The sequence below is a fragment of the Triturus cristatus genome, chromosome 10 (assembly GCF_964204655.1).
Source record: "Triturus cristatus chromosome 10, aTriCri1.1, whole genome shotgun sequence".
NCBI classification, from domain to species: Eukaryota; Metazoa; Chordata; class Amphibia; order Caudata; family Salamandridae; genus Triturus; species Triturus cristatus.
In genome coordinates, this window is record NC_140593.1 from 42708830 (window position 1) to 42721853 (window position 13024).

The 13024-nt window shown below is 45.9% G+C and overlaps 1 protein-coding gene across 1 annotated transcript in view; it reads left to right on the top strand.

Annotated features, from left to right (window-relative positions):
• The window catches only part of MPP1 (MAGUK p55 scaffold protein 1), a 203656-nt gene that overhangs the window by 146286 nt on the left and 44346 nt on the right, over window positions 1-13024 (top strand). Inside the window, exon 7 of the mRNA XM_085630367.1 lies at window positions 10381-10487. Within this exon, the coding sequence (XP_085486493.1) occupies window positions 10381-10487 (107 nt within the window). The remainder of the gene's footprint in view (window positions 1-10380; window positions 10488-13024) is intronic.

Below are 13024 nucleotides of genomic sequence, written 5' to 3' on the forward strand. Positions count from 1 at the left end.
ATCTCCCACTGAAGATGCTGCTGCTTTTAACGCCCTCATTGAAAGGGCGGCTGCCAATCACGGAGTGGAACTTCATTCTGACTCTGTGGAAGAGGATTTCTTGGTGGACACGTTCTCCACATCAGAAAGAACGGTCAAGACTCTACCAATGTTAAAAGGGGTTACTAAACATGCTAAGGACATCTTTAAGGAGACGACCAGGGCACGGGTGTTGAACCCGAGAATAGAGAAGAAATACAAACCAGCCCCAGGAGACCCAATGTACATTAAGGGTCAATTGCCGTTGGACTCCATGGTAGTTTCTAATGCTCGCAAGAGAGCTAACTCGCAGACTACAGGTGATGCTGCTCCTCCAGACAAGGAGTCCAAAGTGCTAGAAACATCAGGCAAAAGGATAGCAGCACAAGCAGCAAACATCTGGCGCATTGCCAACACTCAGGCACTCCTGGCCCGATACGACAGGTCACACTACAATACCCTAGAAACACTGCTAGAACCCCTACCAGATGAATACAAAGATGGAGCGGAGCTCCTCATCAGAGAGGGGCAACTCATTACAAATGCGTCCATCAAATGCGCACTAGATGCAGCTGACACTGCAGCAAGGGCAATCAACACTAGTGTGATGTTGAGGAGGCACGCATGGCTGAGAATATCAGGCTTCAAACCTGAGATTCAAAATAATATCTTGAATCAACCAGTCAACCCAGACTTTTTTTTTAGCCCCGAGGTTGACGCTACACTGGAAAAGATTAAAAAGGACACTGAAACTGCGAAGTCTATGGGGGCTTTACAGTCGCAGCAGTTTCGGAGTGGCTCCTTTCGTCGCCCAGGGAATAGAGGAGCAGCTAGAGGTCAGGGGTCCCAGCAGCAGTACAGTAAAGGAGGTACCCAGAGTACCTATAATAAGAACAATAGGGGTGGATATCGTGGATCCAGCACCAAAGGCAGAGGACGGGGACACAACAACACCAGGTCCTCCGCCAATAACAAACAGTGACGTCTTGTCACTGCCCCCCGCGCACATAACACCGGTCGGGGGGAGACTCCAACGGTTCCTGCCAGTCTGGAGATCCATCACCACGGACAGGTGGGTCAGAGAAATAGTCCAGTACGGTTATTGTCTGGAATTAACATCCACTCCACCCAACATACCACCAAGACACCGTCCTATGTCCGCAGAGCACTTGACATTATTGCAGCAAGAAGTACTAAGTATGCTGCAAAAAGGAGCCATAGAGCTCGTGCCTGTGGAACAGCGAGGGTCAGGGGTGTACTCTCTCCGACCTATACTGGACCTCAACCCACTCAACCAGTACATTTTGTCAGAGCATTTTCATATGCTCACCCTCCAGCAGGTTCTGCCGTTACTCAGTCAGGGAGACTTCCTAGCAACACTAGATTTGAAGGATGCGTATTTCCACATACCCATACACCCATCACACAAACAATATCTCAGGTTCACTCTTCAAGATCAGTATTATCAGTTCAAAGTACTCCCTTTCGGAGTAACAACGGCACCCAGAGTCTTTACCAAGTGCCTAGCAACAGTGGCTGCACACCTACGGAGACAGCACATTCACGTCTTCCCTTACCTGGACGACTGGCTTGTTCAGGCAAAGTCAGCCCAGCAGTGTGCCAGCCACATACCCCACACCATTCACCTTCTTCACAGTCTGGGATTCTCACTAAATTATCCAAAGTCACATCTTCAACCCGCCCACGTACGGCAGTACCTGGGCGCGACCATAGACACTCTGGCTGCCACAGCTCAGCCAAATTTAGCGAGAATCAACAGCATGCAACTGCTGATAAAAAAGTTCAAACCTCAACACTCCCTTCAGGCGCGAGTGTTCATGCAGTTGATAGGCATGATGGCCTCCTGCATCTTCATAGTCCCGCACGCGAGACTACATATGCGCCCGCTTCAGGAGTGCTTGGCACGTCAATGGAATCAGACTCAAGGACAGTTGAAAGACCTAGTGTTGGTGAGCGGTCGGGCATACAACTCTCTGCATTGGTGGAACCCACACAACCTTTGCAAGGGCCGACCGTTCCAAGAGCCTGTTCCACAAATAATACTGACGGCGGACGCGTCTCTCCAGGGATGGGGAGCTCATGTACTCAATTACACAGTGCAGGGACTATGGACGACACAGCAACAGAAGATGCACATCAACCTTCTGGAACTGATGGCTATCTTCCTGGCAATGAAGGCATTCAAAGTACACTTGTGCAACAAAGTCGTGTTGATCCGGACGGACAACATGACTGCCATGTACTACATACAGAAGCAGGGAGGAACACACTCTCCACAGTTGTCTCATCTGGCTCAGAGCATGTGGAAGTGGGCCATTCAGAGGAACATGTTCCTCATGGCGGAACACCTCCCGGGCAAGGACAACCAGATGGCGGATCTGCTCAGCAGACACAGCCACCAGATGCACGAGTGGGAGCTACATCCGTCAGTACTCCAGCCGTACTTCCAGCAGTGGGGTCATCCAGAGATAGACCTATTCGCCACAAGGGAAAACGCAAAATGCCAAAGCTTTGCCGCCAGGTTTCCGCATCCACGGTCGCAGGGCAATGCGATATGAATGAACTGGTCAGGCAAATTTGCGTACGCTTTTCCCCCAGCGCCATTAATACCGCTAGTGGCACGCAAACTACGGCAACACTCAATGACACTCATCCTGGTTGCTCCAATGTGGGCACGCCAGCCATGGTACACCACGTTCCTAGAACTTTCCGTGGTGCCGCCTCAAAGACTTCAGCTAACACCCAAACTTTTAACACAGAACCATGGCGAAATTCAGCACCCAGATCCGCAACAGCTGAACCTGGCGATCTGGCGCCTGAAGTCTTAGAGTTTGGCTACCTGAACCTGCCTCCAGAATGTATGAATATCATCAAGGAGGCCAAGAGACCCACGACCAGAGCTTGCTATGCGGCTAAATGAAAAAGGTTTGTCATTTACTGTAAAAACAATGACATTAATCCGCTGGACGCATCCATTCAAAACATCATCTGTTACCTGCTACACTTATACCGATGCAATCTAGCATACAATTCCATCCGTATACATCTAACCGCAATAGCGGCCTATCTTCAAAACAGGCAACACCACTCTTTATTCAGAGTGCCTGCCATCAAAGCCTTCTTAGAGGGACTCAAACGAGTGATTCCTCCAACACACCCACCGGCACCAGTGTGGAACCTAAACGTGGTCCTCACCAGATTGATGGGTCCACCCTTTGAACCTCTACATTCATGTGAGATTCAATTCCTCACCTGGAAAGTAGCTTTCTTAGTGGCAATCACTTCGTTGAGAAGAGTTAGTGAACTCCAGGCACTAACCATTCAAGAGCCATTCATACAGGTTCACGCAAACAGGATTGTACTACGTACCAACCTCACGTTCATGCCTAAAGTGATATCACAGTTCCACATGAATCAGACTATTGAACTGCCTGTTTTCTTTCCAAATCCAGAAAATGTCGCAGAGAGAATGCTCCATACACTAGATGTAAAGAGGGCCCTCATGTACTATATAGACAGGACACAGGATTTTAGGAAAACAAAACAACAGTTTGTTGCCTTTTCCCCACAACACAAAGGCAACGCCATTTCCAAAGCAGGAATAGCCAGATGGATCGTTACATGTATTCAAATTTGCTATGCAAAAGCTAAACGCACATTAACGATTCCTCCCAGAGCCCACTCAACACGCAAGTTAGGGGCGTCCATGGCTTTCCTGGGGAACATTCCTTTAGAGGAAATATGTAGAGCAGCCACATGGTCCACTATACATACATTTACTAAACACTACTGTGTAGATGTGCACTCAAAACAGCAGGCAGCTTTAGGACAGGCTGTTCTCAAGACCCTTTTTCAGACTGCTGCAGCTGGCACGGGCAGCCGCCGCTAATGGAGGGACTGCTATATAATCTATGCACAGATATGAATTCAGCAGCCCACATGCCTCAAACCGAATATGCAACTTACCAGTATGCATCTGTTCTTGGCATGTAGGGCTGCTGACATTCATATCGCCCACCCTCCTCCCCGGCGCCTGTAGCGGCTGCAGCACTCAGAATTACTGTATAGCATGGTCATCACTTACTGTATCTACTCCATCACTGCCACAATGGCGAAAAACAATCTAAGGATGGAGAGGATGCCCATGCGCACTGTAGTCCAGGGGAGGAGCCACCTATCTCGTGATACTTCGAAGACTCTTCCAGGACAACAATGTGCAATCATCCGGACCCAACACTAGGCGGCGATCTATGCACAGATATGATTGTCAGCAGCCCTACATGCCAAGAACAGATGCATACTGGTAAGTAGAATATTCGATACTGGTAAGTAGCATATTCCTTTTGTATGGTCACCCCCAAGTTTTTGGACTGATGCTGCTGGTTTTTCGAGAGGGCACTGAGGCTTCTAACTAGGCCTCAGTGCCAGTGCCCTGACCCTAAACTGTATGTCGAATTGGCTATACCCAACTGGAAATGGCTAACTTACCTGTAAGTCCCAAGTAAATGGTACTCTGTCACCCAGGGCATTTAAGTTAGAGGGGTACCCACGGATTTGCAGCACTGATGTGCCACCCTGCAGCAGATCTGCCAACTCACATGTGCCACCGTGTGACACACAATATCGTCTCCCATCACACGGTCACCCAGTGAGGAGCCAATATCACACGGTGGGAGGGAAAATGAGCTGAACACCACTGTGAATAATGGATTTCCAGCTCGTTTTCCGAGGCTTTGAACTGCCGACGTCTATTAAGGGGTGTGAACACATTCTCGGACATCGGCACTTGCCTCAGCAGGCTTGTGTTTTATTTGGGAGGAGGAGGCTTAGGGGCAGAGAGGGGCAAAAGTGCCTCTTAGGTACGCCTCAGCATGAGGCTCCACCCCCTCTGAGGCCCGCCCCCTCGTCACACAATGAGATTTTTGTTAAAGTTGATAGGCCTGCTGAAGGTCCCCCAAGTAAAACATGTCCCTCATTACACTACTGCAGACGGGTAGAGCAGGTGTGCACTGCCACCCCGACTTTGCCATTGAAAGCAATGGCAAAACCACCACTCCCTCGGACATGGGTGTGTAAGTCACCCCTCTGGCAGGCAAACTGAGCCCTAAAGGCAGAGTGCAACATATGACGCAAGCAGGACATGTACTTTACATGTCCTGACAGTAAAAACATGTGAAACACCTGTTTTTACTGTGGAAAGAATTGGTCTCCAAATTGGAGAGTATAGGGTTACACGCTGACACAGCAGTGTGCTAACTCCTGAACGGTGCGACCAAAGTAGGCACCCCAAGGTATCAAACAACTTGCTACATTAAGCCCGACTTGTATCTCAAGTTGAAATGAATGTAACTTGTTGCAGTGTGCGGCTTTAGGAAAGCTGCCACTTTGTTGCTTTAAAACTCCTGTGCCTTCCCAGGCACACATGGAGCCTGTTCCATGAGACAGCTTTCTTCCCTCTCGGAGAGATGTGCTAACGACTCTCAGGAAAGGGAACAATGAGGGTATTCCAGGCCAGGCAGGAGTCACCTCTCTCCTGCAGGAAGCCACTTAGGTGTTAGCTGCAGAAGGCAGGCTTCAAAAGGTGAAGCCACCATTGAAGGGCAGATGTGTAACACTAGGTGTGAGAAAGTGGCTCTGTATATACTGTTCCCAAATAGGTACAGTGTGCACAGAGTCCACAGTCCCCAGAGGTTTGGCAGAGGCTAAAGTTAGATATGACCTTACTCTCTAAAGTGGTAGCTTGGTCGAGCAGTAAGGCAGTATCAGAGGACAGTGTAAAGCATTTGTTGCACACACTCAGTCAGCAAATGGTCTCACACACTCAAGAACTGAACTCTAGGCCAATGGTTTGTATAAAAAATATATGGTTGTTTTATTTTAGAACCAACAATAGGTATCAAAATATACTTTTTCAGAATGAGATGCTTTAGTTAAATACTTTTGCAATATGCAATTGACTTTTGTAGGTAATAGTTACAGGTTGTTGCAATAGGCAACACAATTTCAAACACAATAATACATTGAGCTCAATGGGAACTTTAAGTTATATGCAATTAATTACTTTCAGGATTACTTTTCTAACTCCAGGATTGGATCCTAGATTCAGTCCTGTGGCAGTTCTTGGAAACAAGTGAGTAAATTCGGTTAAATTACTGTTGTGATTTTTAAACAATATTTTGCTATTTTAAAAGTTGACAGAAACTTTTTCTGATCAAATTACCAATGTTATCCTATGGAAGGAAATTCACTTAGCAGGTAAGTGGGGTTATGGTTACTTTTTCTAGGTCAGTGTTAGATCCTGGATCCAGCACTAGTGTACCACCTGTAAGCAGTTGAGAAACTGTGTATACTGGTAAGTAGCATTTTCCTTCTCACCTGGAAGGTAGCCTTCCTTATAGCCATCACTTCTCTAAGAAGAGTCGGTGAGCTTCAAGCACTAACCATAGAGGATCCATTTTTGTTAATACACCAATCAAAGTGGTCCTTAGAACTAACCCCAAATTCTTACCTAAAGCAATCTCTGCCTTTCATATCAACCAATCTGTTGAGTTACCTGTGTTCCCTGTGCCCTTCACACATTAGATGTAAAGAGAGCATTACTTTACTACATAGAAAGAACAAAGCCTTTTAGGAAAACTAAACAACTCTTTGTTGCTTTTGCTCCACCACATAAAGGCAATCCCAAATGAAATTCAGGTATTGCAAAGTGGATAGTTAAATGCATTCAAATATGCTACATCAAAGCTAAACGCACACTAACAATTCCCCCTAGAGCGTATTCTACAAACAAACTAGGGGCTTCTATGGCATTCTTGGAAACATACCCATAGAAAAGCTGCAACATGGTCTACACCACACACATTCACAAAACACTATTGTGTGGATGTATTAGCAAAACAACAAGCTAGTGTGGGCCAGGCAGTTATACGAACACTATTTCAAACCACTGCAACAGCTACAGGTTAGTCACCGCTTCAGAAATAACTGCTTTATAGTCTATGCTAAAGCATATGATCTACAGCTCATATGCCTCAAATGGAAAATGCTACTTACCCAGTATGCATCTGTTCTTGGCATATAGAGCTGTAGAGTCATATGCACCCACCCGTCTCCCCGGTCCCTTTACCTGTTGCCAATGTACTCCACTCTACTCCAATCTACCCCACTCCAATCCATGCCAATCTACCCTACTCTACTTCAATCCACCCCGCTTTACCCCACTCCAATTCACCTCTCGCTGCTCCACTCCAATCCACCCCTCTACCGCAATCTAATTCACCCCACTCGACCTCCATCAAATCCAACCCACTCCAGCCTATTCCACCCCACTCCACTCTACGACAGTCTACACCATTGCACTCTACGACACTGCGCCACTGAACACTACTTTCTACTCCAATCTACGAGATCCTACTCCCCCCTACACCACTCTATGACACTACTCCAACAACTCCACTCTACGACACCCTACTTCCTGTACTCCACTCTACCACACTCTACTCCCCATACTCCACTATGTTGTACAGTTCATACTTTCTCAGTAAAACTGTGTGTTTTTGGACAACATGAACGACAACACTGTGCGAGACTGAGTCCACGCACACCATCAGTATCTGTTGGCCTTAGTCCTGGCTAGCTCACAGTGCACCACGTGTACCCCTAACCTAGCCAGGTAACAGGTGGTATGTTCAACTTCAGAACATGACACCCCTGACTCTCCAAGGAAATGGTGGAAACAGTTCTAAGCCCTTTCATTTGGAAACTCATGCATGCCCAAAGGGAGGCACAATAAATACTTGAATTGGCATTTCAAACATCTATTGAAGCAATAAGATTCTTGTGCAAAATATGTGTCTTGCAATTATCAGTGGAAGGAAACAAAACAAAGCAATCAGCATCAGAAGAAAGGTAACGAATATGAACAATTCAACCATCGTGCTGTTACATGGATTACATGTAGGCCGTCCTGTTTTAGGTGTAAACCTATCATAACTGATAAAACCCCACCGAAAGAGTAATAGCCCTCACCAGTGTACACATATAAACTGTGAAAAACACATGCACATCCACAAACTAATTGTCATTGAAAGAAAGGAAAAGGAGAGTAAAAGAGTTGTGGTCTTTGTTCATATATGCAGGGTTTAGAAGCATGTTGAAGGTCTTGTTCAATTATTATATAAATTGTAGAGAATCAGGAAATATCAAAATTATATTTGATTTTTTGTTTATTTTGGTTCTTTCATCGATAGGTAAAATGTCTGGTTTCATAAGAATATTTCCCAATATGAACCATCACATTTACCCACAGATAATGGGTAAAAACCCTTGCTACATCAGCCCCCTTTTCTAGCGAGTCAGTATTGATAGTAGGTGAATTGCCAAACACCCCAGGCTTTAAACATTCAATGCGAGGTGTAGTGAGGGGTATATGTGAAAGAGCGCTGTTACCAAGTATCTGGGACAGTGGTGAAAATATGACACCAGCCTTTTGGAAAACATCGAACACAGTGTCACTTGGAATGCTGCTGCAAAAAGTTCTTACCAAGTTCAGCAAAGATTGGAGTTATATCGTTTGAACTTGCAGTGATTCAGCTACGTATATAAAAAAAAAGTGTGATGATCTGTCAAAATCAATCCTGAGCTGAAGTGCTTCCCTGTTATAGATCCTTGCCACTTGCTGAAAGCATCTTTACAATCTTCAGAGTTAAAGAAGAAAGCTATTGACGTTTTAGTCCCTTGGGGTGCACTGTTTTGTTATGCATGGAACTAAAATGCAAATATTTCTCATTTTGTGCTTTGTGTGGCATTAAAGGAAAAAGAAAGAGTCCTCCCAAAGGTGTCCCTTAGCTGGTGGTTCTCAGTCTTAGAGGCGGTGAATGCGATGTTATCCATAAAGCAACCGTTTACAGAATGTTTGCTGAGTGATGATGCCAAAGGCAAGAAATGTGAGGATCTTCGGTCGAATATTGATAGTGATGTGAAAAAATGTACACTCTACTGCATTCTTAGATTTGTACAGGGAAACAAGACTACTGTAGTGTACATAAAAAAAAACTAGAGTCTGAAAACACCCTTGTCTGCCAAGTGTTCAGCGTAATTGGTGTAGATGTGAAACATCTCCTTGAGAGTAGGCAGGGGGACACTTTTAGTGACTTTGGCACTGCAACGTATTCTATGTTAGAGTGCTTGCCCCTTGGTAAGCAAATCAATGTTGGGGAGCAATACAGGAACTTGGCTTGCAGTGATGCATAAAAATGTTCCTTCAATGAAGCCTCTCTGTGGTACTCTGCACGAAGTCTAGATCCCTTCCATTAAGGGGAATTTTCTCAGGGTTTTCAAAAGTGCTGCTTCATTTTTGACCGCTTCAATACCTCTGACAGCATATGCGCCCAGTTCAATGCATAAATACCACTGACGGCATATGCGCCCAGTTCAATGCATACGTTGCAGAACCTTTCCCAGAGAATCACAATTTTCAGCTGCACCAGTATTGGTATGGAAAGCTATGCAAGTGGCCAGAGTTAGCAAATTGTGTGCTGGCTGTTTTGGAGTTGCCTGTCTCAAGTGCCAATACTGAGAAGGGCTTTTCACAGATAAAAGTTTACATGGGAAGGAAACAGCGAGCGCGCATGACCAAAGACTCGCTGAAGAAGTATTGTATGGTGTACTATAATAAGTTTGATTTGTAAAAATATATTTGGACCTCATATATACTGTATGTGCGCTGTCTATATACCACGCTCTGTCAGTGCAGAAAGCAGGCAATAATAAAAGCGAAACATTCCGGAAACACACTGGGCTCGATTCACAAAGGTGAACTGAGACGAAAGTCTAACTTCACGGTATTCACAAAAGGAATTTACGAGTAGTAAAATTAGACTTTTTTTAGGCTTAATTGGTGTTAATGATTAGGTTTGGTTACAACCTTAGCTGAGATAGCAGGTGGCAAAGAAAGGATTGGCGGGGGAGGGGCATCTGAAGAGGAGCAGCAAACCGAGCAGCGTGATTGCAGTTTGAGCAGTGGTGATTGTGCATCAACAGTACGTGCGAAGCAGGTGGGAAAGAGCGGCGACTCACTGGTGGTGATGTGAGAGGGACATGAGTACAGGATAGAGTCCAGGCTGTGCATTGTGGGAGAGCAGGTGTGCCCCTGCTTTGCCCTCCCAACTTGTGGGTCGGAGGGCGGATTGGAGAGTGAGTCTGTCGTACAGAGTGGATGCTCAGAGTGGCTGCCTCGAGTACGGCTGCATAGTGAGGGCTTAAACATGTGGTTAATCACCAATGCATTGGGGCACAGCACCTCGAAGCCTCACACTTCTCCTATCTGTTTATTTTCTTCAGGCGAGTGGCGAGTATGAGCCAGGCTGACCCGACCCAAGGACAGACATGCAGCCCCTTTGGGAAGAAGAAGAAATGCAAGGATAAATATCTGGCGAAGCACAGCTCAAGTAAGGCACACCTTCCCTCTCTGCGACGAGTATCTCAAACATGTCATCCCTATTGCTTGTCTCTGTATTACCGCTACAGCCTCAAGTCTTACTCCAAGCACCCTGTCCACATCTTCTCTCTGCGTGTATATTGTGGTTTTTGTAGGGGTAAAATGTGTGAAGTGCATTAATTATAATTAATGTTGATTGTTAATAATTATTTAATTGATAATTCATTATGTAAATTGTATAATTAAGAAAATTAAGTTGTACATGAGGTGTGTGTTTTGTTTGTTGGGGTAAAAGGTGTGAAGTTAATTAAATATACATTATTTATTCTTAATTAATTATTATAAGTATAGAATAATTATATTTTTGTGCTTGATATTTTTGACACAATATTTATGTCCCACAATGTTTGTGGTTTCAGTATTTTGTCAGTGAACCCTGTATCCTGGGTGCAGTCGTATCTCAATCACTCTATCTTCACCTTTTGTCCTTCTGGCAATTCTTACCTCAGTTGCCTCATCCTCACTTCCTGTCTCAACATCAGTTCACATTTAAGTACCTCATCCTCACTTCCTGTCTCAACATCAGTTCACATTTAAGTACCTCATCCTCAGCTCCTGTCTCTGCACCAGTTCTCTTTTAAGTACCTCATCCTCAGCTCCTGTCTCTGCACCAGTTCTCTTTTAAGTACCTCATCCTCAGCTCCTGTCTCTGCACCAGTTCTCTTTTAAGTACCTCATCCTCACCCCCTGTCTCTGCACCATTTCCCATTTAAGTACCTCATCTGCAAGACTTCCAATGCAGGTTGCATGTCTTGGTGCAGACAAAAGTGAAAACACAACATGTCACACATCTGCTGATTAGCCTCCTTGGGCTGGTGAGCTTCAAAGAAGCTGCTGCCTTTGGCATGCAATTCTGCCTCCCCTCAAAGGTGAGGAAGCCACCATCCCTGTTTAGAGCCTCTTCGGGCACCTGGACAGGCGTGACAATTAGCTAGCTAGGTAGGCGGGCACCTCTAGACTAGTACCACCTCTAAGGTGAGATACTGTGAGGTAGACACAATTTTTTCTGAAGTAGCAATCTTTGGGATGGCATACTTAGAAATTCTGGGACAGGGTTAGGCCCACTTCCCATCGGAAGTGGTCGTTTATGAGGCACAGTGACCCCAATGGTCAGTAGCCTATTGGCTACAATCCTAACCTTATCTAAAGCCCCTAAATTCAGTATTTAAGGAAGTCGCTGGCACCAGAGAAGCAGATACTGAGGACATAAGAAGAGAGAACACTGAAGAGCCACAAAAGCAGAAAGGAGAGAAGTAGCAGCTGACCTGGTACCAACCCTGCCAGCTTATCTGCTTCCCTCATCGAAAACTGCACCAAAGTTGACTCGTCCTGCAGCTGTGACTCCAGAAACTTGGGAGGACTGCCAGCCTTCGAAAAAGACTCAAGACCTCCTGTGAACAGTGGACCTGTTCTAAAGAGTCTCCAAAAAAGAAGACTGAGGCCTCCAGAACCACCAAAACCAAACACCCGAAGCCGCCACTGCACCCCTCACCTCCGGACCAAGTTGAAGTGGGCCACTGGTACCAACCAGGTTCCCCAGCCCTCGAGTCCATTGTGGTTTCACCCCTCCTGGACTTCCCGACATCGGGTGCAGCCTCTGCACGCTGGCCCCCTCAACCACGACTGCCAGAGGAAGTAAAAATCTGATGCCTAAGGACACCCCTGCACCTGTCATCCTAGGGCCTTGGAGAAGAGCACCAAAGGTGTCCGCCCATCCTTGAGCCTCACAAGGCCTGAGCCCCCTTGCTGGTTCAGCCCGACTGGCTTCCTAGCCAGAGCCTGCAGCCTCTTTTTACAGTGACCGATCCCCATTGAAACGCGTTGGCCGACACTGATTCGCACCATGCACCCAGCTGCCCTCTTGCCATTGGTGGTGTACTGTTGGTTCTGCCTTGGACCTTGCCCATCGCTCACCTTAACCCCTGGAGATTGGTCCTGTAAGTCGATAAACTGTACCTGTTTGCAGAACGTGTTCTTCCTTCCATTGGATAACATTGCAGAACTCCGAAATTCCCCCTTTTTAAACTGAAAAGAATGTATATTAAAAATGTACCTCCCTGAATGATTTTTCTCGGATGTCTAAACCTATATGAAGATACTTGCTATTTGTATAAATGGGTGTGGCTCTCCTTCTTGAATCGTGTTGTCATTTATTAATCATGGTGGGTATTTTGCAAATGTCTTGCACTCCTCTGTGTTAAGCTTAAGGCTGCTCGACCACACTACCCCCTAATAGAGCACTTTGGGATTGCATAGCAAGCCCCTGTCCACTCATAAGGGAACCCCAGGACTCTTTGCACGGTAGATCAGATTATTGATATATCACATAAAGAGTCGGCTAGCCGGCTTCCTACAGGTTAGTAAGGGAATTCGGTGGGACACAGGTTGGTTTCACCTTGTCTACAACCCTATTACTTCCTGGAAACTACTTACAAGTTATGTTCAGGAAGTGGAATGAGCAGTCAGCGCTTGTACTTTAGGTTTTTG